This window comes from Haemaphysalis longicornis, unplaced genomic scaffold (assembly GCF_048455015.1).
Source record: "Haemaphysalis longicornis isolate Haplotype H1 unplaced genomic scaffold, Haemaphysalis longicornis Haplotype H1 scaffold_11, whole genome shotgun sequence".
In the NCBI taxonomy this organism is placed as follows: domain Eukaryota; kingdom Metazoa; phylum Arthropoda; class Arachnida; order Ixodida; family Ixodidae; genus Haemaphysalis; species Haemaphysalis longicornis.
Window position 1 is genome coordinate 41,320,864 of NW_027526214.1, and position 19,761 is coordinate 41,340,624.

Genomic DNA, 19,761 nt, shown 5'->3' on the forward strand with positions numbered 1-19,761 from the left:
GATAACCCGTCTCCTGTAACAGTACGCAGGCCCAAGCGATCGTCCCTAATGGTTCCAGGCTTCAAGTACTGTTTCTGTGATTATGAAGCGGCGTAAAGATTATAGTTGGCTAACCACGGGCGTCATGCAAGCCCTGTCGTATAGGGATTCCCTTTGGAAGTGTGTAAAGCGCGCACCTAAATATGAGGCTGTGCGCACGCAATACAAAAAGTTCTCGCAACAGAGTTGTGGCTGTTCTAAGATCTGCCAAGCGCACACATTTCTTCCAGAAATTCAGCCGGGATGTCAAAAATCCAGCGAAAACATGGCATTTAATTAAAAGCTTGCGTGAAAAGACAAGTAATCCTCTTATCTTCAAAGCTTCTTCGGATGATGCGGAAACTGTGGCGGACACTTCAATTCAGGCGTTCCGTATCACTCCCGATAATATTTCGCTTGTACCTATTTCTTGCTCACTTGATAAATTCGTTCCTTCATCGGCGTTTCTGCCTTGCCTCTCCAAATCCGCGCTTGGGTCTATATTGTTCAGTTTTCGAATTACAAGCCCACTGGTCATGATGGAATAAAGGTAGAGACGCTTTGCAGGAAATTTGATGTTTTATAGGGCGTTGTTTTTTTCATTCTTATGAATTATTTATGGCGTACACATTCCTAACCACTTAAAAAATACTATCGTTAGCCTCGCTATGAAGGAGGTCCGAAGGATAAAGACGACTCGCATAGGCCCATATCAGCACTGCCCATTCTTTCTAATATTCTGGAAAAATACCTTTTTACAAATTATGTCTTAATTTCTAGAAAAAAATTTGGCTGATGTCGCCGCGGCAGTATGGTTTTGTGTCTGGCCGTGGCACAATTGCCCTCTTAGAAGAATTTGTCAATGACCTGTTCAGTGCTGTAATAGTAACGTATTTGCATGTGCTTTAATCATAGATGTTTCTAAAGCTTTCCATTCTGTGTGTCATAATCTATTGCTAAGGAAACTGTGCTTATTGGGTTTCCCGGGCTCATTGTTTGATCTTCTGTATAAGTATCTCTCCGAGAGCTCTCAGGACGTGGCTACCGATGATCATTTTCATTTCAGTAGAGCAGTATCTCTATTTTGTGGGGTTCCACAAGGTTGCATTTAGTCGCCCTCGAGTTTACATGAATGATTTTTCTATGTCAATTTTTAAAAGCAAAGTTTACAAATACGCAGATGACACAGTCTTGCTTGCTAAACATGTGAATTATTAAAAGGCGATAAACATGCTTCAAAATGACATTTGGTATGCTGTGTATTGGTTTTTCGAAAATCGCCTTAAAATCAAATTTTGTGAAACTAAATTATTCTGTTTCCGTAATCCGTTGAAAACAACTCAGATTAACTCTCGTGTGTACATACATGATCACCAGTGCACATCCTGTGAGTGTGAAGTTGTAAATTATGTCGATAGTAAAAAATATTTAGGCATTGTTTTTGATTCTGCATTGTCTTGGTATGAACACTTAGCATATGTTTGTGGGAAACTCTGAAATGTGGCTTGTGTGCTTTACAACATTACATCGTTCGTTTCCTTTCACGTCAAGAAAAGTATTCCGCATGCCCTCGTCTATAGTGTACTCAGGTATGGTATAACCATCCTTTTGCTTTTGTTCATCCCGTTGGAAATCTCGCGTGAACAGCATATTGAAAAATATATTGATGTCTATCACTTATGGATTGTCGTTGATAGATGCGCCGGATATATTAAAAATTTTATTCGCCATCATTTGATGCTTTATTTATTAAAACAGTGGTTGATAAACATTTTTGGTTGCCTGATTTTAAGCATGAAGTCATGTCTGCCCGGCCTGAAAGAAATCAGCCTTCCTTTTCAGTCCCCCGCTCTCTGACATCGTATGGTATGCCGCGTAGAAGTGTTTAAATGCCAAAATTATTTATTGACTTACCCCAAGAATTCCTTGCCGCACAATCAAAGCAACAACCTAAAAAGCCCTGTTTACCTTTTGTAATTCGTTTGCCTGATATTTTGTTTACATATACAAGTATTGTATATGCGCCTTGTAGTTGTGGAAGTGTTTATTTATTTGGATTCTGATATCTTTTCCCCGATGATTTTCTTGCGTTATTCTTTCGCTCTGTTTACTTTATTGAGTTCGTAAGAATTGTGTTCGCACTTTTTTATTTCCTTGTACTCTATTGCCTTCTTTTTTTCGCTTCGCCTGCTTGCCAGGCGAAGCGAAATAGCACAATAAAGATTATTACATTATTATTATTTTTGTGCTTTAATATTTTTGTTATTGTTATTATTATTATTATAATTATTATTATTATAATATAATTGGTACTAATATTATTGGTGTGATATCACTGTTATTACCATTGGTTGTGCTTGTATTAGTGTAGCGTACATTTTCTGATATGTGTTGTGTGTATCATGTCACTTTGTTTTCATGTTTGTTAGTGTACCAGCACTAAGACATCATCATCATTCGTGTACACTGAAAATAAATTGATTGATTGATTGATTGACTGATTGTTTCATTGATCGAATATTGTAACCCAGCAAGGACAAGTGTCTCCTCTGCTACTTCGCTTTCTTCAGCAGGCAGGAGGTTTTTTTATGGCCTGTGCGTACACGCAGTGAGCAAGAAAGTGCATCGTTCTTCTTGATAAAGAACTGCAGTGTTTGATCTCCGGTGAGCAGTCTTCGTGCACAATCTCTGTGTGGCTGCGCCGTACCAGCTGGGCCTAGGACTCTGGTGAGCAGACCAGCCCAGGCGGTCCGCCAGCGGGTGTCCCGGCCAAAAAAGTGGCGTGCCCTGTCGGAGAAGCTTCCTCCCTTCGGCGAACCTAAGCGCAGAGGTAGCTGCCCTCAAGAATCTGCTTTCCAAAGCCTGTGGCAGCCTCTCTTTTCCGGGTATCTTGTCATTGAGCTGCGTTAGGAGAACCGGCATCTGCGGCAGCAAATTGTGGCTTGGCTTGCCCAGCAGGCTGGAATCGTCACTTCCCTGCGTGAGGAGGTTCGCTGCGTGCGAGGGAGCTCGCCTGTCCGCCGCCTTCTACGCCTGCTTTTTCAAGCCTGCTAACCTTTCCACGCTACCGGTGACGTCACCGCACTCCGGCCTCCCAATGAGGCCGTCGTTCGCCACAGCCGGTGCCGGTGCAGCTGGTGAAGGCGGCCCCCTTGTCCTCGACCAACGCTTCGGCATTTGTAGAATGCTTCAGCAGTCAACCAGCTGCGGCATTGACTGATTTGCGTTCTTCCTAGGGCTGCCCTTTGCCTCTGCCACTACGGTACAGCACTGCGAGTAATGACCCGCCGGCGAACTTGCTGAAGAAAAGAAGCCCTCCTCGCGTTTGTGCACCGGAAGCTTCTGAGTTGGTTGTAGTGCGCGCACCACCGAGCTCCAGGGCCATCTTTGTCTCGAAGTTGACCGCTAACACGACAACTGGGGATCTGTTGGCCCAGTTGTCGAATGTGCAAGTCACGCCATTGTTGTGCTAGCACCGTAAAGCCAAGTATGACTCGTATTCTTTTTTTTTGTGTAACTTTTGACGCAGAGTCTTTCAGGCGCCTGTGCGACCCGTCTATGTTGCCAAAGGGCTGCCTCTTCAAGCCGTTTGAAGGCACGTTCCACCCTAACATGGTGCACAGCTGTGTAACTACTTAGCATGCCCAGTAAGAACGACACCGTCGACATCTATTATTTTAACACTTGGGGTCTACGTACTAAGCACCCGGAACTTCATAGAAATGTTGTCCGAATTTTTTACTATTGATATTACTAAAATTTGGTTTTGCAATGATATCTCGTCTTCCGACTATTTGCCTCCGAGCTATGAAATTTTCATAAGAGACAGAAAGTTCACTGGGCCTACGCAAAACGGTTGCGGTGTTCTCATTGCCATCAATGGCTCAGTTTATAGCGTGCGGCGTGCAGTCCTCGAGACTCTAGAGGAATCAGTCTGGCATGAGGTAGGCCTGAAGAGGTGCGAGAAGCTGCTCTTTGGGGCATCCTATCTATCCCCAGATATTTTACATGCGGAATATATTCGAAAGCTCACATCTATAGAAAATATTTAAATGCACACTCCAAACACAAGCTAATTAGAATTGGGGACTTCAACACCCAAGGCATTCACTGGAACAGTCTTTCATTTCAGCACAAAAACCATTATGCAGCGCAGAAATGCAGCACGTATTAGGATTTTCAATCGTTTCCCTCCTTGCCGCAGTTCTGCCATATAGAAAACTTTAGTGATAATGTCCTAAATGTGTGCTTCTAGAACTTGAAAAACGTACAAGTGTTTGCCTCCAAAAGATCTCTTGTACACTCCGACAAGTTTCACCCCCTCTTATTGTCTCTGTCCCTGTCACTGCACAGCTTCGCTACGGCGGTGTTGACGATTTTGCACTCCCGCGCTTTGCTTACAAGCGTGGAGATTATGCTGGGCTGTATCACTTTTATTCATCTGATGAATGATCAGAGTTTTTGATGTCAATGATGTTGAAAAACAGGTTTGACGTTTGACCAAAATTGTCAGGAGTGTGAGGGAAAAGTACATCTCTTGTTATAATCCTGTTTATTCCAAATTTCCCCACTAGTACTCTAAAGATCTTCGAAGTGCGCTTAAACTTTAGGAGAGCGCCAACAAAAAAACCCAGCAATCTGGACTTGACAAGTGCAAAGCGGAGTTTAGTCAGTATCGCTCACTTTGTAAAAGCCTCTACCGGTGTGTCCACAAGCTCTATATAGAGTAGTTAGCGCCTGCGGCGTCTAAGAAACCGGCGGATTTCTGGAGGTATGTACAAGGTCGTTCTAAGGCGTTTAAAGAACATATTAGCCTTCCTAATTCCAATGGAGAACAGGATGAGGATGTTTCCACCAGCTTTAATCAGTACTTTCATTCTCTCTTTCAATGGCGAGATAGTAACGCCTAACACCTACAATTTATTAAAATGGCAAATTTAATACACCTATGTTCGATGAAAAACTTGTGAGTGATACCCTTAAACCGATGCAACCATCATTTTCCGGTGGTTCAGATGGAATTACACCAGCCCTCTCGAAGGCATTTGGCAACCTTTTTGTGCCTGTCTTAACTTTCATTTATAATAACTCTTTACTTTTCGGCAAATTTCATCGTGAATGGAAGATCGCTCGAATTTTTGCATTCTTTAGTCTGGTGATAAGTAAGCCATTACTAACGATCGCCTGATCTCATCCTTTGTGTCGCTTAAAAATCTTTTATTCATCGCTGCACAAACTTCTTGCTGCATGCATCAAGAACTTTCTGATACCAAATCAGCACAGCTTCTTTTCGGGTCGATTGACAGTTACAAATCTTGCAAGCTTTGACACAGGCTTCGGCGGCAGTTTGTGAAAGCGGCCAGGTGGACGTTATTTATTTAAACCTAAGTAAGGCGTTTTAAGCGGCGAACCATCGAATATATTTAACAAGCTTACTACGTCTGGTGTAGACGCAAGCATTGTTGCCTTGTACGAAAATCTTCTTGACCGGTCCTTTTTACATAGATGTAAACAACAAAGAGTCTGGTGTTTACACTGCAACAAGTACCTCAGGGTTCTGTGCTGGGTCCACGATTGTTTTCTATCTTTAGCAAAGATGTGAGAACAGTCTTAACAAAATCTTTATTTCTTTTCTTTGCTGACGATGTCAATCTATTTAGGCACATTAGCGGTGTTCAGGTCAACAGTGCCTTGCAAAGAGATATATCGGAATTATCGGTCTGGTGCAGCAAACACTATGTAATTTTAAACCCCGCTAAATCAAAGGTGATCACGTACAGCCGGAAAACATATCGTTTTTATTGTTTTCATATAGTAACCAGGGAGTTGATCCACAAATGTTTGAGGATATTAGGGCCCTCGAGGTCTTTTTCATCAACACCCTCATTTTTTCTCCTTTACATGAGCCTCATCACCCAAACAGCCCTCCGTAGTCTTCAAAATGGGGGTCGGAATTCAAAAGACTTGTCTTCCCACGATACATTTCTAAAGCTATATTATAAAATGGGTCTTTCTTAGCTAAAATATCCCTGTACCCGCCGGGGTATCTTCGTGGTAAGAAGTTTTGCTACTAAGCACTAGGACGCAGGCTTGATTCCCGGGCGCTTTGGCTGCTTTTCTGGTAGAGCAAATACTCCCGTGTTTACCAGTTTTAGGAGGAAGTTAATATCACAAGGTATTCAAAATAATTCGGCGGACTTATTACAGCGCGCCTCATCGCCCGCGCTGTGTCGGTGAGTTAAACACTACAATCAATCAACGTAATATGCTCGTGTTGTCTGGAACGAACTGTCCAAATCTAGTAGTGAAATAATAAAACGTGTACAAAAAGGTTCTATCCAAATATGTTTGTGTTGTCTTTAGAATATTTATAAATGCAAAAGCGTCGGTCGTTGCTTTTTGTTAACAATTTTGTTCACTTCTACCAATTGCTATTAGGCTTACCGTACTTTTACCAGACTAGTTACGGAAGGTGCTTTTCTCACGTGCACTCATTTTTCTCTCCGCCGGCATTTTATTTGTTTTATTTACAGCACGTTAGTTTGTTGACGGGTTGCCGTGTGCTTGTTGCTTATATTCTGTTACATTCTGCACCGCTATCGCAGTAGTACACCGCTTCCTTATTGTGATTTACTCAGACTTTCTTTCCTCCCGTTCTTAAACTGCAGACGTGCACGTGCTGATAGTACATTCCCCCACAAGATTCTTCATGGTGGCTTTCTCGTGCAGACTTACCTAACTGTTTGGAGCTTGTTGTTGAAGAAATCCCAACCAGGTTGCTTCGCCCATTCCTCACTGCTGCGCTCAACTGTAATCATAATTGTGTAAGCAGACTGAAGAATCCTTACAGTCGGTTTTCTAAACGCCTGGACATCTTTCAATGTTGCTTTAAAATTCACGGTACTGAACTGTTCAATACATTACGTTGAACAACTCTGATGTCTCTGGTTCTTTTGTTATTTTTTTATCTTTGCCTCTTCAATTTCTGCAATTTATTTTTCCTGTAGTTTTGTTTAACCAAGTGATAGTCACACATTTTTGAAATTTTTGAAACTTTTGTCTATACTCTTTTCAATGTTTCGTTTTGAAACAATTTGTCAAACTTTCTCGCTATCTTTTCATTGGCTTTCAAGATGAATAACTGCAAAAGCGTCGGTGGTTGCTTCTTGCTAATTATTTAGTTCAATGCTACCAATTGCTGTTACCCTCAGCGTACTTTCACAAAACTAGTTACGGAAGGTGCTTCTTTTTTTGCGTGTACTCATCTTTCACTCCGCCTGCGTTTTATTTGTTTTATTTACACCGCGTCAGTTTGTTGTCGTGTGCTTGTTGCTTATATTCTATTTCTTGTATTTTTTTTTATTTGTATCACTATTCGTGTTTCAGCACACAGGTCATTGGCTATTCTGGGGCACGTAAATAAATGGTATTGTTTGATTGATTGATAAATGTTTCGTGAGGCGTGCTCGTCTTTTTCTTGTTTTTCTCGTGCACCAGCACAAAGGTGCTCCCGCTGTTCCTGGGCACTATTAACAATATTGCGATTGATTGATTGTTGAATATAATTATTTTTATCAACCTTCTTAATCGCGCTGCTGGGATCAGGCCTCTATCACTACTCTACTTCGCCGCTTGAGTGCACTGCTGGCAACCGCGTTTTCTTGTTTCAACCCCCCATCGTAATATTGGCCTGCTCGTTGTTTCAGACCTGTCCCTAGGTATCAACTCTGAAACCTAATGTGCACTGGTTGTCAGTTCGTCTCTCCTAACGACCAGCCGAAATTAAGTTGTTTGTGTTTACTAAACATAGTTATATTTTCTACTGCAGTTTGTTTAGAGGTACAAGAAGCCCGTTTCTTTTCTATTCTTGCTAGTTCTACCAGTGTTGGTTCAATGGCCTGTGTAGCCCATCTGAGTTAGGTTTCACCCTTTCATAAACCCAGCCTGCTATGGGGGCTGTTGGGAATCGAGGCAGTAACAAGTGGCTAGCTCTAATTTAGATATACAGTTTGTAAACAACTTAGTGTATTAGAAAAAGTGTGTAATGCTTATGGTTGTTGGTATTATCCCATTTAGGAATGATAATATTGTTGGTGTTATTTGAGAGTATCGGTGCTTTTTAAATCCTTACGGTTTTGGAAAGTAGTGTAACAAGCATATTACAGTACAATATGTACTCCCTGGTTCGAAAGATCCGTTGTTATGTTACGGTCACCTGCTCTGGTTGCTCTTACCATGCACCTTAGAGTCATTCCTACATCCTCAGCAGACACTAGGTAAACTCAGGAAGTTGACCTTGTTCTCTGAGTACTTTCCTCTTGTCTAAGTGCACTGGTATAATGCCTGGTGTATATTTGTCCTGCTGCCGTTTTTATCTCGTCAAATTTGGGCTTAATGTTACCGTGCTCCTGTGTTAGGGCATATTCTTTTTTGTAAAGGTTAGCGTCCTGTTAGTTGCTTTCAAGCTGCCGCCTAATTGAAGCGTTTTCTTGATCGCTGCCACGTTTTATCACGAGGGTCATTTTTTTTACTTCTGTTAATTATTTAGTAAATTCTCCTAAATCAACTAGATACACGATATTTACACTTTCATATTTCTATGGTTCACAAATTGTTTCTGTGGTTTCTTTGTGAGATACCTTCACAGCTGGAAGATTATCTTATTTGGAGATCGCTGACGATGTTGCGGACAAATACATTACCACAATTTTCTGAGGTAAAAATTACGACTCGTAAATACGCGTACGGAACCAGCAAGTGTAAGTTTTTTTTTTGATGCTGTACAGTGCCATGGTAAAACCAAGCGCATACATCGTATCAAGTTCCCGGCAAACGCTTTGGCGCCCGACGATCGGACAATGGTCGGAAGGCGAGCGATGCCATAATGGCAGTAGTTCTCTTTTCAAATTTACGCCACTGATGCTACGCAAAAGGCTAAACGCCTATTTTTGCGGATGAACACAAACTTTTTTGATCTTAGCAATGCGGCTATAGAATAACTGTGTTGTCGTTTATGGTGTGGTGATTTGTTTGACACAATATTTCAGTTTAGCAAACTGTACTGGCATAGAATTTTCACTTGTTCTCATGTTCAAAAGAAAAGCAGTGCTTCCTTTTTCGTACGGTTTTTGTTAATGTGTTGTCCAGAAAATATTTACATTAAAACCCATGCCAAAGTTGTATAGATAATATTCTACATATATAGTTTAGGTTTTATTCTTTTCCACAAAATTTCTCCTAAGTACAAATGTTCATTGCACTTGTGATCACTTTTTATAGATTGAAATTGTAAGAGGTCCTCTCGGCAGTGCCAAATGTAAGGCTCTCTTTCGGTATGGCTGCTACGTAACATCGTAAGCCGGCAAACGCAATACAGATGTGCTACGAGGCAATTTTAACAAAAAATTACCACGCAACAATTCGCAATGATATTCTTGTCGCGTTTTCTTCCAACTTGACGATCTAATTTCTTGAACACTGACTAGAAAAACAACAACAATCTTGTTTACTGTTTGCGAATAATAACGTGACAAATTCCGGCGTAGAGACTTTAAATGGGATAGTGACACCAATTCTGAGACTTTTTCCTGCTTGCGCCACACGTTACAGGAAAGTGCTAATTGCATTGATGCCACTGTAACCTACGACCGTTTGCTCGTGCCGTTACAATGTTTTTTAGGTAAAACTTGTCGTTTGGCTTCATTGAACTGTCCTCTATTTTAGGTTTTCTCATGTGAATAATGTATTCGCTGCAACTTCGCCCTAAATAGGGCATAAAACAACAAAAGTAGGTTCTTTTTCAGGGTAACAAAAATATTGCTTACGCATTTACCGTCCATTCCTGGAACCCCGACAACCTGCAAATAAGAAGCGCAAAAAGTGTTAGCATATTTTACAAATACTAAACATGACTGCCTACAGCACAATATTGTGTTTATTGCATTGCCCTGGTTTTGGGAAAATAACAATTCTATGGTAACTTCAATACCAGGGTACTCAAGGTGCATGTTGGAAGTGTATTGTTTACTTTTAAGAATTATGATATATGTATGTTTTATTGTACAAGGCAAATCAGTTCAAAAGAAATATTCTTTAAACAACCAAAAAGAATCTTTTCGGTGAAGGGACACGAAGCCGGGGCGGTGCACAATAAACCTCTAGTATCTATTGACCCCACTCTGCAGTCACACAACACATACTAGAACCAAACTTGGGAACATTAAACACCTGAGCGCTTAACAGATAAACACAAGTCGCCTGGGCTAGTGCACAACTTTTGGTGTCATCCTCGCTTCTGCACAGACGACATTATCATCATCAGTTCCGATCATCACGCGGGCGGCTCACTCGAGCTGGTTCACCTTTTCTTAAAAGTCACCATTAAAAGTCGTTGCAATATGTAAGTTCGCTTTTTTTCCACGGAGGTCCTTGTCCCTTGGGCTTAGATTTCCACATTTGTTGCCGTGAAACACGTGACGTAGGAAACGACAAGCAGCAGCACCGCTACCTGATTGCGATTACTCCTGCTCGTGCGGACCATACTCTTGGGACACACGATGACTTGTTTTGAAAGGAACCTAGGGCGACGAAACACACTGCGGGACAAGCTGGATGGCATCAATCGGAACGTCGAAGAAAGCCTCCGCACTAGAAACCTTACCACACAGATGGATATCGCTGTTCCTCTGAAGCGCATCGAATTTTTATTTCGACAGTTCCAAAAGCTGGACGAGGATATTTTTGTGGACACCACCAACGACCTCGTTCTATAAGAGACATCCACTGAAGCAGCGTTCAACGACATAACCGTCCGAAATACGGCGGAGCTTCGCTTTCGGTAGATCCAAGCGGTGAGTCTGGTCCATATCGGGAGTCCGCATCCGGGGAGTCTGGACCACGTCCGAGCGGTGAGTCTGGTATTGCGCCTTCTCAGACAAGCTCACCGCCTTCCGGGAGCTTAGCCAGGCGAGCGAAGTTACCAACCCTTAAATTGACTACATTCCATGGATATTGACAAAACTGGCTGCAATTCTAGAACCGGTTTGAGAGTGAGACTCACATGAACCCCGAACTTCGCTCTACAAAAAATTCCAGTACTTTGCATTTTCACTGGAAAAGCTGCTTCCACAATATCAGGAATTCCTACGACCGAGGAATTCAACAATTACGCCATCACGATATTAAAACAAAGGTAAGGATATGAGGCGCACCTGGCGCAAGGTCATATGCAAGACCTAATAGAACTAAAACCGGTCACTTCATCATCAGACGTAGAAAGGTTCCGAAACTTGCATCACCGTGTTCAAGTTTGTTGCAGAAGCCTAACAGCCCTTGGGGTGAGCCCTAGTAATTACTTCTCTGTGCTTCCAGAAATTCTGATAAGAAAACTACCTCCAGATCTTGTACTTAGATTTTGTTAGTGGCCAAATATGGTCATGACGACCACCACGAATAAAAAATCAAATTGAACAAAACAAATTCATCAAAAAATTAAAAACCAAATTGAAGTAAGCAAGAAAAACTTTGAGCAGCTTAGGACGTTTTGGACTATAGAACTTGAGTGCTGGGAGGTGAAGACAGTGATTACGTCAAACTACCAGTTAAAAAAAAACAATTCACCGCAGCAGCAAACATGTCCCCACCTGTTGTCCATAGCATCCCTTCACAGCACTTCATCTGGGACGAGGAAATACAAGTTTTGCCCATCCACGCATGACTCGGCCTCTTGCTTATCTAAATCGGTAGCCTTAGTATACAGAAAAGCGCGTCGTTCTCAAGAGGTACACAGCTTTGGTTCTATGAATAAAGGCTATCTTGCAAGACAATGCGGGAGAAAAATTGTGCGTCAGCACTGTTCGCGGCGACATGCCTTTTCAAAGTGCAACCAATAGCTGAGGAAGGTAATAATGATCAAGTCACTGCAACTCGAGTACAAGTGATGTCTAGACAAGAACGCCCACTTATACTTCTTAAAACGCTGACGACCAACGTGTGTTGGCCGACAAGAGCACTGAACTGTAGTTATATTTTAGATGGAGGCAGTTAATGCATCTTTATTTAGACTGACGTTTCCATGAAGCTACGTTGCGATATGCTAGGGCATAAAACACTCACAGTAGACATTTTCGGGGGAAAAGATACCAGAGGTATTCAATACAGCGTGGGTGCTCTTGCACAGCTTCACAAACCGCTCCAATGTTTTTGTTGAAGCAGTGGATGTGAAATCAATTTCCGCCCGCCCAATTTTGTTCCCAGAGTAAACAGGAATAGGCGCTCTCCAAGAAAAGTTCACTTGACACAAGAAGCCTTGTGTGTGAGCATGCTGATCACATGAAAATTACGGTTCTAATTGGATCAGACTTCTATAGGTTATTGTACAGGAAACATTCAAAGTTTAGAACTTAATCTCACGGCAATCGTGACCCGGCTGGGATGGATCGTACACGGCCTAGTAAAACAACCACCCCAAGTGGAGAGCATTGCTTCAACGTCGTAGCTCTTCATACGTGTATTGAGCAGTCACAATTTATACCATCTCTTGAACAAGTTTTGGAGACTAAAAAATACCGCCATCTCCGCGAACTGAATGATTATGAGAGGAGCGAAGCTAAAATGCTTATCGGTAATACCGTGAAACATTTGCCCACATATCATAATAAGACTCGACAGGTCAAGCTTACCACCGCTCCGTTGACAAGCTAATCGACGACGTCGATGTTTGTGGTGATTCTGTAGGGCTTGTTTGGGACGAGGTGAATCTCTATGGGTAAGTTGGCGAATTCGGTGTGTGACATTTTAGCCACCTTGGACGTCGCGTTCTGGAGAGCGACCTACGTCGCATACCCCCGGTACGTGTCTTCAGCTCACCGGTGACGAACGACCACCTCTTCTTCTTCCTCTCCTACTTGTTGGGTAGCAACGAATGCGTTCAACGTTTTGACCTCTCCGGCCAATTTTTGGTTGGACAATCCCTGGTGGTATCTTGCCACAATCATCATAAATGTGCCGTGTACAGCGACAACGAAGGACGGGACAGGGCCCTAGCAAGACGAGCTTCGCCCGTAAATCACTGAGACCAAATACCAAGCCCCTGCTCATCGAGATGAAACCGCGATGTCTGAACTTCATGAACACATTCGGAACCATTATTACCGACACACATTTACCGTTCCCTGGAAAAGAAACGCAGACCCTGGAGGCAAGGTTGCAGTTTCCGAGCGGAAGCTCACCCACCTCTCTGACCCTTCAGGCGGATCGACATTCGAGAGACATCTAATTTGGTAGAGGCGGTAAAGGGTATACTTCGAAGAAATAATCCTTTAAAGTAGGAACCTCTAAAGTCCTCCGACAAGCTATAAGCAGGATCAGTTGTGCTCAGCAACGGTTATATCGATCCACGCGTGCTTCGGACTCCGGTTCGCAACGATAGATGGCGAAAACAAATTTAGTTTTTAAGCACTCCGTGAGTTTTCGAATGAACCGATCATAAGCCGAAAAGTGCAGCGCCTCCGAGTACTGGAAGTGGACTGACCGATCTGCCTAGTGGCTGGGGGAAGATGTAGAAGCTTTGGTATCATCATCGCTGCAGCACTGATGACATCATCATCATCAGTTCATATCATCACGCGGGCGGCTCACTCGAGCTGCTTCATCGTTCTTCAAAAAGTCTCTATTGAAAGTCGTTGCAATCTGAAAGGTCGCTTTTCTTTGCACGTAGACCTTGGTCTCTTTGCTTAGATTCCCACAGCTAGATTACGGATAGGCCACACACGCGAAATACTCACACCGGATCACTCGATCTTTACGAACCTTGTGTACCAGATGTGGGAAGGGGTATCCTTCATCCACACAATTATATTATGCATGACACATACCACAACAAGATACAAACACTTTCCCTAACACTACAGACAACGGATTCAATACATAAAGCATTCTTCACGCCGATTATTCCATGTTTCGTGAACAAAGGACTTTTATGTCCGAACCGATCCTAACTGGCAGAACTAAATTTTATACGCCTCATTGCCACTCACGAATAGTCCTTACCTTGGCCCCAACTTGAGGTTTCCTAATTGACTTTAGTTGACATAATTTTTATTCTTTATTTCCGATTTATTTTTTCACCTCCACATATCTGTCTTTTAGCAAGTTGTTCTTGATGCTCTTCGCCTTTGGTGGCCTTGCGCCACAGAAATACACCATCACCATCATCGAGCCACGAGCGTAGCCACAATGGCGTGTGCGGATATGTGGTGTTCAGATGTTCAGGATGCATTTTGGGTAAACCACTCAGTCAACTTGATGAGTACCTCGTGCACCAACAGGAGCTGCTCAAATGCGACACAATTTCGCGGAGGTGGCAAACCATGTGTATTAGGCTACGTGAATAAGGATCCTGCATAGAGATCTGTGAAATGAGAAATTAGCTATAACAAGGAATCACGCTCAAATAAACCTATACAAAAACACGGTAGGAGAAGGATACGTTTTGTGGCGATCACTTCTGAGGTTTTACACACTGCATGTGCTATACGATTATTACGTATTGCGCCATTAATTCCCAAACAAACTTCCCGCAATTTAATAAGGGGGCGTGGCCTTTGTAAATGGCGGTGCGAAAGTTGTATGGGGGTGAGATATCTGCCCACCATAAAAATCTTTATTTCATAAAACGCCCTGAATTATGCCATATTTGTATGAGCAATGGCATGCACGCTATGTAGCTTTTGCTTAAACTGTTTGCACAACATCAAATCTACAAAGTACCAAAGCAGATTTAAATATCATTTCCACCACAATTTTAGATATTTGGTCGAGCTGTGTGTATAGAGCAGCCTGAATGCGGCATATTGTTTCAAAATCAGTTCTACGAAAATTCCGCAAATATGCTGTAAAAGCCGCTGAGATAGGCCTTATTTTATGCACGATGGCTATATGCCTTCATGATGTTTCGTTCGACTGGCACGTTGGCAAAAAACGTTTGACAATAGAAATCATGAATGAGGCTCACCATGCCCCACAGACTCTGCCACAATTTCTAAGTGGCGGGCATGCCGCATAAAATAGGTGCTTTTTAGGGCACGTTCCGCAGAAATTCGCAAAGAGTTTTCAATTTGCACGTTTTACTACCGCTTCGACACTATAAATTTACCCGATACTACAAGACCTATGACTCAAATTTGCACAGATACAGGGGACACTCTTTTTGTGTACGGTTCATGAATGTGACATTTCGCATAGATATTATTCGAGCGCGAAGTTGGGTATAACGCATTAAAAGCGCTGAAATGATCCGTTTCAAAAGGCACGATGGTGTACACGTACACGATGGCTTGTTCAACCAGAACGCTGTCGTAATATTTGGGCAACACTACCAAACGGTATACACCTCCACATGCCCTAACAATTTTCCCAAAATTGAGCGCAACTGGGCATGGCGTATGTTTGTTGCTACTAAAATGAAGCATATTCAATAGGAGTCGCGGTAACAATAATAATGCCTTTAAAATAAACGAGCCAATGCATGCCCTGTAGGCACGCTGAATTAGGCGTAGATGATGTCTTATTAAAAAGTTTATATTTCCATACAGTTTTGGCAAGGTCGAAACACCCTAGAATTTAAAGTATTGCCAAGTTCAATCAATTTAAAAAGGGCGGCCCAGCAGCTGAGGCTGCAATGTTGCGTGCATACCTTACAAGTAGATGCTTGTTTAATACCGACGTCGTGGTACGCTTGAACAAGCGCTTATATTGCTCCCCTGAAAGAACGACTCCTTAATTCTGCACTCCTGGTTTTCAGATCATCGAACCTTTATTTATACTGCTACTTTCAAGGACTTTTTTTTTACATAATTCCTTTCCGGAATCGTCTTCTACCACTGCTAGTATTGTTTTTCTGTCCAAGAAAGTATCAGTACCACTGAATAGTGACACTTCAAATTGCTACTTTGTTTGCAAGTGATATATGTTTTATTATTCCTGTTACTCCGCGATGCTTTTCAAAAATAAAACCTAGTTGAACTAATATTGAACTAATGTCTCTTTTTTTAATACATCTGCCGATTCCGCGAAGAGAGATAGTTGGTTTACAGTAGACTGCAGATGCCCATTCAAAAAAAACACCAAAACAGCTTGTGATTGGCAGGCACCACGTTACACCAAAAGACACCGCTTCGCATCTTGTCAGGAGTGCGATAGAGCGATCTGTTTGTTGCTGTGGTGATATTGAAGACAATCCTTGTTCTGACAAATTAGAAAAAAAAACCGTCACAGTTACAGGCATTGCAGGACGCAATATACACGGCACTCGAGGAGTTGCAGCAGAAGCCTTCAGAGGTACACGCTGCAGCGTTGGATCTTGAACAGTCGGAAGACAAGGTAGGTAAATGTAAAGAATACGTTCAAAAACAATGTAAGGAAGTCGCCGAACTGAAGTAAAAGGCAGATGACCTGAGAATAGAAGCCGTAGGAACAACATTGTAATTTTTGGCTCAAAGGAGGACGTTCACTAAAAATGTTTACGTTGAAGACAGTTTTTGAAAGACATTTTACGACGAACTAGGCATCCAAGTAATGTCTATCGAATGTGTTCATCGCATTTGGAAGACACAATGAACGAGTACGCCCCGTAATTTTTAGGCTTTATGACTTCAAAAAAAATTGGCTGTCCTGAGCAACTTCTTTGCATTTGAATTCACAAAGTCGTAAGTGTCTATCTTTGAGGACGTTTCAAACGCTATTAGGGTACTGCGTAGTAACCTATTCTTCTAAAAAATGAGCACGCAAGTGGTGATGAAGAGATACTCGGTTTCGACAAACATTAAGGGAACGACGACCCATAGAAAAATAATGTCACGGAAAATAAAAGCGTACTATTAAGGCGTGAACAACGGTGTGGCTACATAGTTGCATAACCCAGAGTGCGTATTAACACAAGAAAAATGCGATGCTGCGCATTCCATCGTTCAACACAAGAAGTATAGTTAACAAAAGTTAGAAGAACTCTTGTTGATTTACGATCCTGACGTTTTCGTAATTACTGAGACATGGCTGCACGCTGATGTGCAGGATTCGGGTATTGTGCCTCCAGCGCGTGGACTCCTTCGCTCAGATCGCCATGGCTGTGGCGGTGGTGTGGCTATCGTGAATAAGCACGGAATAGATTTACTTAATGAAAAAGGCATACCACATCATAGAAGGATATGATGCACGTTCAATATTGATACTTCATTGCTCTAAACATGCGGCATTTACCGGCGTCCTAACGCCTCTGCTGATTATGGTAACTTCATGAATTTTAAATAGCATTTTCTCTCATTGAACAAAAGTGGTACTTACGGGAGATTTCTATCTAGCAGGTATTGGTTGCACAGACTTATATACAAACACTAAGGAGGCAGCTAGCTGCCTCCTACATTTGAGTAGCGCATTTATCTTTTCCATATAGGAAATAATTAAACAGCCCACCTGCATCCCAAGGTGTTCTTCTATTCTTGACTTTTCCCTTGTATCACAATCTGTAGACTGCGAAATTCGTGTCGAGGAGGGAACATCTCACCAAAAATCACTATTTCTAAACCCATTTTTTGCAGTTCTAGAATAAGACGCAAGTCATGCAATACAAAAACAGTAGTTAAAACGTACAACCGAAGAAATTGTAGGCGGGCTGCCAGTCGGGTGACGAACAACGTTTATTGCGGTTGCAACGAAGTAGATATAGAAAACGAAGGGTGACGTAACAGGTCACGTGATTAACACAAAAGGGACGGTGACGTCAGAGCGACTCAGCCGTGCTACATCTCCCCTTTCTTAGGGAGCCAACAAATTACAATTGTCTTTCAGGTTGGGGGTAGCGGCAGGGCTCCCGGCGTGCCCTTGTGCTTCTGCGTAGCTCTTGAGTGGGCTGGGCGTCGTCTTGCTGCTCGGACCCAGCAGGAGGACTCTCTTCGCGATGTGGTGTAGGGGCTTCTCGCAGATGCTCGCGAGTGCGTCGAAGTTCCTGACCCTCTTCCGTTTTCACCACCAGGGATCGCGGCGTCTCAGCAGGTCGCAGAAAGACCGCAGGTGTCCAGGTCTTTTCGTGGGTGTCGTATGTAGTCACTCGTTGCCCAGGCGACAGAGGTGGCAGGTTCCTGAAGCCGCGGTTGTAGTAGATCCTCTGGCGTTGGCGGATCTCCTGTAGGCGGTTCTGGACGGCTCGGTTGGGCACGACCTCCGGCACCAGGTGGCTTGTGGGTACAGGCAGCAGGGTCCTCGTCTGCCTTCCCACCAGTCTCTGCACTGGGGACTTTAAAACAGCATCTCGAGGTGTATTACGCCATTCAAGCAGAGCCATGTGGAAGTAGGGCGTTCTAACCAAGCACTTTTTTAGTAGCTTTTTTGCTTCTTGCACTCCCCTCTCCGTCATACCATTTGAGCGTGGATGATACGGGCTTGACGTTACGTGGCTAACACCGAGTCCATGTAAAAATTATTTGAATTCAGTACTGTTCAATGGCGGCCCGTTATCGCTACACAGTTTAAGCGGTAATCCATGAACTGCAAAAATCTCGGCGCACCAGGACTTGAGCAGGTTTGCAGTGGTATGGCGAAATTTCTTGATTTCAAAAAAGAAGGAATAGAAGTCAACTATTATAGCAAACTGTCGGCCCTCGTAAACGAATGGGTCCATTCCTACAGCCTCCCAGGGTAAGGTTGGAACCTCATGGCTCAAAAGCGGCATCTTTGCGTTTCGCGGCTGATGCTTTTGGCATATTTTGCAGTTTCGACAGAACTGTTCAATGTCGCTCGCCATGCAGGGCCAGAACATGACGCTTCGCGCCCGCGCCTTCATCTTATCGGCCCCAGGATGTGCTACGTGCAGAAGAGCCAAAATTTCTGTTTTCATCGAGCTTGGTACGATTACCTTGTTGCTGCGAAACAGAAGACCGTCTTGCGCGTGTATCTCCTCCTGATAAGACCAGTAGGTGCGGACGGCTTCTGGAACCTCGTGCTTGTTGTCAGGCCAACTGGTCACCGCATATTCCCGCAGCTTGACGAGAACGGGATCGTTGTTTGTTGCTGCAAGAATGCTTTTTAGACGGGGTTCCGAGGCAGAAAGAAATTCTAGCACATTGACTTGAAACTGCTCCGTTTCCTCACGCATGCTCACTTCGCTCGGAAAACGCGATAAAGCATCCGCAAGAAACAGTTCTTTGCCTGGCTTGTATACCAGTTTGATCGGGTAGCGCTGCAAGGTCAGCCTCATGCGCTGCAAGCGGAGGGGGCACTGATGCAGCGGCTTGTTAAGTATTGGTACCAAGGGCATGTGGTCAGTCTCTACAATCACTTCGGCCTGCCCAAACACGTCGTCATGAAACTTAGTGCAACCATGCACTATCGCTAGCATTTCTTTCTCGATTTGCGCATAGCTTTGCTGCGCATCTGTGAGCGACCGGGACGAAAAAGCGACAGGGCGGCCGTCTTGCATTAGAACTGCGCCTACTCCTAATTGGCTTGCGTCGACTGAGAGTGTGAAAGGCTGCTTAGGGTTAAAGAAAGCCAAAACAGGTGCTTGAGTCAAGGATTGGCGTAATGCGTCGAAACTTTTTTGTTGCGCCTCCGTCCAAACCCATGCAATATCTTTACGCAACAGTGTTCGTAAAGGTGCGGTTGCAACAGACATATTGGGAATGAAGCGCTGGACGAAATTCATTGCAACGGTTGCAACGGTTGCAACGAAGTAGATATAGAAAACGAAGG

At 43.2% G+C, this 19,761-nt stretch overlaps 1 protein-coding gene across 1 annotated transcript; it reads right to left on the reverse strand.

Annotated features, from left to right (window-relative positions):
• Nucleotides 1-17,699: 17,699 nt before the first annotated feature.
• Nucleotides 17,700-19,309, reverse strand: LOC144160844 (uncharacterized). Its single transcript, XM_077691976.1, has 2 exons — nt 18,926-19,309; nt 17,700-18,307 (listed from the first exon to the last, which is right to left on the reverse strand). Exons 1-2 carry the CDS (start codon nt 19,265-19,267, stop codon nt 17,846-17,848), a joined length of 804 nt encoding a protein of 267 aa, XP_077548102.1. The 5' UTR covers nt 19,268-19,309; the 3' UTR covers nt 17,700-17,845.
• Nucleotides 19,310-19,761: the final 452 nt, after the last annotated feature.

What these genes read in the sequence shown, in the direction of transcription:
- LOC144160844 (XM_077691976.1), bottom strand. Translation starts at nt 19,267, where the DNA reads ATGAGGCTGACCTTGCAGCGCTACCCGATCAAACTGGTATACAAGCCA. An exon ending in TTCTGTTTCGCAGCAACAAG is followed by an intron (nt 18,308 to 18,925) that starts GTAATCGTACCA and finishes GCTGTTTTAAAG; the next exon opens with TCCCCAGTGCAGAGACTGGT.